Genomic DNA, 4,422 nt, shown 5'->3' with positions numbered 1-4,422 from the left:
CACTTACGTTAGCCTAGAGTTGGGCAAAATCATCTACTGCAAAGCCTATTTTATAATGAAGTATTGACTATCTCATGTCATTTATTGAGCATTGTACTAGTACTATTGAATGTGTCTTGCTTTCGCACCATTGTAAAGTCTAAAAATCCTAAGTTGAATCATCATAAGTCAGGGACCATCTGTATTCTTTTCAGTATCCTGATCTTTTTTTTTTTTTTTTCCTATATTTTCTCTCATCTCTCAAAGGATAGTAATAACACCTGTTCTAATTTTTTCTTCTGTGCCTTGCATTGCTCCTATTTCCTCTGAGTTCCCTTTCCTTTTTGTTTTGATCTGAAATGGTGTTAAAAGATTTTTATCAAATTAACAGTGACTCTGGTTGTTTTCATATGTAAGAGAGGGACACGAAAATGTAGATCAGTAGCTTGATGTACACAGGTATGGCTGCTTGACAGAAAGCTTTATACTAGGGTAATTTTGCAAGAATTCAGCTATATAATTAGAAGGTTGTTATTTGCTAATTTATATAAATTTTTTGTGCTGTTTATTTAGAGAGAAATCTTTCAAATCTCTGACTGCAATGTATAAACCACATTTCAGAATTCGGGGAGCTGATTAGAGGAAGGTAAACAGATGTGCAGGCATTCATTTGGTCCTCATGATTTTAGTATGGTGCCTCTTCTTGAGTAATGCTTGGTTTCCCTAAGGCCTGAATACCTCTCTGTTTACCCACCCCAAGGAGTGAACTTTTAGGCTTGTGCTGGGAAGAGGAAAGGTTAGTTACCTGGATGTTCAGGAAAGAGAAGGGATGACTCTAAATGCTTCTAATGTAGACTTTCAACCAATTATTATCCTTTTTAAAATCCTAGCCACACCTACAGTTTCAGAAGTACTTGAAGTTACCATTTCCTGAGACTTCTTTGGTTTCTATGTCATGAATCAGCCACTTCTGGGCTTTCCCACTATTAGTCAGTGTACAAAATGTTCTATTCTGTCAGTTAACTCTTATCTGATGGCTTTCCAGATTCCAAACTTTTGATGCTCTCTTCCTTTTATTTCTTTACCCAAATATTAGTGGGGTTTTGGGCAGGAGTGTCAATAAAACCTGTGTTCAATCCCCCATGTTAACTCCTCACTAGTTCTCATCAGTGGAAACAATAAATCACCAATAACAAAGAACTATAGTCATGTATTATTTATATATCTACTTTCAGAATAAATTTTGCATGTATTGTTTATATATCTACTTTAAGAATATTTCAACCTCAACACATGTATGCCTTTAATTCTAGGTATTGGAAAATTATAGCCCCAAAACAGGCAAAATATAATAACATATACTATAATACTAACCAAATTTACTACAAAGTACAGTAAAAAATAAAAAAGAAGAAACATTATTAATAGTTTATCATTAACTGATAAAAATGGCAGCAAGAGAAAACTCAAAATAACATTAAAAAGAAGCAATATTATTAATAGTTTATCATTAACTGATAAAAATGGCAGCAAGAGAAAACTCAAAATAACATTGTCGATGTACCTATGACAGAGTATCTTTTCCTAATATGATGGGAATTAGAAATTAAAATGTGGGCAAGTGCATTATAGGAATTTGGCAGTATTTCCAAGCATTGAATGGCAGCCAGACTTTGTAACAGAATACTGAAAATTATGTGATTAATTTTAGCTTACTGGTATAAATTTTATTAACCCGTAACTCACTTTCCATCTTCATACTGAGGAAACTTTCATCATATATAAAAACAAAATTCTGTATAATTATAATTCACCTGTTATAAATTAAGAAGTGAATCAGCTCATTAGAAAAACCCTTAAAATATATCATGGGTAGTAGGTTCTAATTTGATAATTCTTGCCCTGGACATAGTTCCTTACCTAAAAGCTGAAAACCTAGTATTTAGATTTTGTTCATCAATCTCTTTGCCACCAACCAATTTTGACCTGTCATAGACACGTACCTCTCAACAGCCCTGAGTAGTTAAGCCTCAGGTCTTTCCGATATGATAAAGGATAGCCCAAAGGTAAGACTTGTTTTACAGTGAAGGGTAAATGAAAATGGCTTTCTCTAGAAAGAAAAAGTACAACACATGGGATGAATGAGGCTGGCCAAGAGAAACAGGCAAGTATCATCTGAATATTGTAACCCTTGCTGCTCATAACCTAAGGCAATGAGATAAGCCAGTTATCCAGACTATCTGGATACCTACTGCTTTGGGGGAAGGACATATTTTCATGGTGTTCTTCAAGCTTGGCAGCACATTAGAATCACCTGGGGCCTTTCCGAAACAATTAGATCAGAACCTCTGGGATGGAAAATAGGCTGAGTAATAACAATAATAATAGTAAAAGCAATGATAATAATAGTAATTGTTAACACTAACCACTTCTCATGTGAAGACACTATGGCTAATACTTTTTATAAATTATTAATTTAACCCAAAAATAACCCTATAAGTAGTATTACTACTAACCCATTTTAAAGATGAGGAAACTGAGGCCAGTAATTTTTTTCAAACTAGGCTTGTCTAACTCTAGAACCCATGATCTTAAATATTATGAAAATTTGCCTCCACCTACCAAATCAGCAACATTAGCATTGTGAAAATCTCAGAAGCTGGTATATCATAAAGCCTTCCTGGCAATACCAACTGTAAGTAGAGAAAAGAAAGATTTAAATTGAGTAACATAGAAATAAGGAAAAGAAAATATTCATTAAATTTCTAATGCATCCAATTAAGAAATAATTTTATCTTCACCTAATAGTTAAATAACCTTAAACAAATTACTTAGCTTCTCTGAGCCTCAGTTTTCTCATATGTAATATGAATGTAATAAGTTCTAACTCATTGGGTTACTGTAAAGTATCAATGACATTCTGGATTTTAAATTTCTTATGCATGGGTCACTGTCTCCCATAAATCAACCAATTTACAGCTGTAAAAATGCAACATCAGCCAAGCTGGGTCTGCTAGGGCTCAGGGGAAGAGAAGGAGACACCTACAGAGTTCATGGAGGCAGGAGAAACCACAATGAGAGACAGAAAAAACTGCTCTCAGCATTTTGGGCCATGGTCACTTTAAGGCTGGAGTAGATGAGCACATGGAGCAGAAGCCAGCAGAAGCCACAGCTGTGCCCTTCAGATGGAGTTGCTTGGAGGCAGCAGGGGAGGAGAGGGTCTTGGTGGCCCCCAGGACAGCAAGACCACTAATAGGGCTCCCATGGACCTACACAGGAGCAAGGAGCCAGAACGACTAAAAAAGGAAGCCATTGAGTCATAGAGGCCAGTGAGTCATCACAAGGGACCGGTGCAGGGCCCGTCCCATGGGAAGAGTTTGGAGCATGGGTAGTCGGGGAGACGGGCCCACCAGGAGAACACTGGGACACTACAAGGACAGCTGATCCACCCCCAATCAGTGCAGGACCACTCCGAGGAGACTGGTTGGGAATGAAGAATTGCATGGGGTACAGTTTGATGAAAAACTCAGGCCCAGATCAGAGTTTCTACACAACACAGATCCACCAGGTCTCTGGATAGCCAGAAATACATATGAGGTCAACCATTAAACCCTGAGCTGTACAAAAAGCCTTCCCTAGGGAAACAGCAGCAAAGCAGCAATTTAGTTCAACCATACAACTCAAGTACTGGTTCCCACAGGAAGGTCCCCCATGTTAGAAGTAAGCAAAGGACAAAAAATTAGTTCTGGCCCAGGCACACCACCAGCACCTTGGGGCCTGCCTGAGAACCAGAGGATTGGAGCTGGGGACTGGACCCCACTCCCACATCCAGGCACACTGCCCCAGCACCTCAGGACCCACCAAGGGACTCAAGGCATGGAGAAGGGGACCAGACCCTCCTCCCACAACTAGGCACACTGTGACACGGCCTCAGGGCCCACCCGGGGACCAGAGGCATGGAGAAGGGGACCAAACACACCCCATAACCAGGCACCGCCAGTGCCAAGGAGTGTCATCTCTCCCCCATGGTGATGGAGATGCAAAGGATTACTCTATGCCCATTTCTTCTGAACAGTGAGAAGCCCCGAAGGGGTTAATTTCCCAGGAACCCTCAAGAGAGAGGCAGTCCTCAGAAAATAACACTGAACTGGGGTCTTCTCTCAGTATTTATTCTCCAGGACAGAAACTTACAGAAAAGGAACATAGGTGGTTACAAAAGAACAGTAAGATAACAGTCATGGCAACAATCATTAGGTTTAGCTGCACCAAGGACATCCGCCTTTAGAGCCAGCAATTTAACTGTGTAACAATTCTTTATCTACAATAGAGACTTTAGCCCAGGGAAAGTTTCCTGTCTTTCAAAAGCTTAACATTTCTATGTGTAATTTTACAAAGTTAAGCTATACCTGAAACTACAGGGCCTTGGAAGCTAGGCCCTGTGAA

General features: G+C 39.2%; 1 protein-coding gene across 1 annotated transcript in view; it reads left to right on the top strand.

Moving 5' to 3' along the window:
* The first annotated feature begins 2,024 nt into the window (after window positions 1–2,024).
* The window catches only part of LOC103601593 (cysteine-rich venom protein-like), a 61,552-nt gene continuing 59,154 nt past the window's right edge, over window positions 2,025–4,422 (top strand). The window contains exon 1 of the mRNA XM_008586023.1: window positions 2,025–2,045. Within this exon, the coding sequence (XP_008584245.1) occupies window positions 2,025–2,045 (21 nt within the window). The remainder of the gene's footprint in view (window positions 2,046–4,422) is intronic.

This window comes from Galeopterus variegatus, unplaced genomic scaffold (genome assembly GCF_000696425.1).
Source record: "Galeopterus variegatus unplaced genomic scaffold, G_variegatus-3.0.2 Scaffold3802, whole genome shotgun sequence".
In the NCBI taxonomy this organism is placed as follows: domain Eukaryota; kingdom Metazoa; phylum Chordata; class Mammalia; order Dermoptera; family Cynocephalidae; genus Galeopterus; species Galeopterus variegatus.
This window is presented reverse-complemented; position numbering and strand designations above follow the sequence as displayed.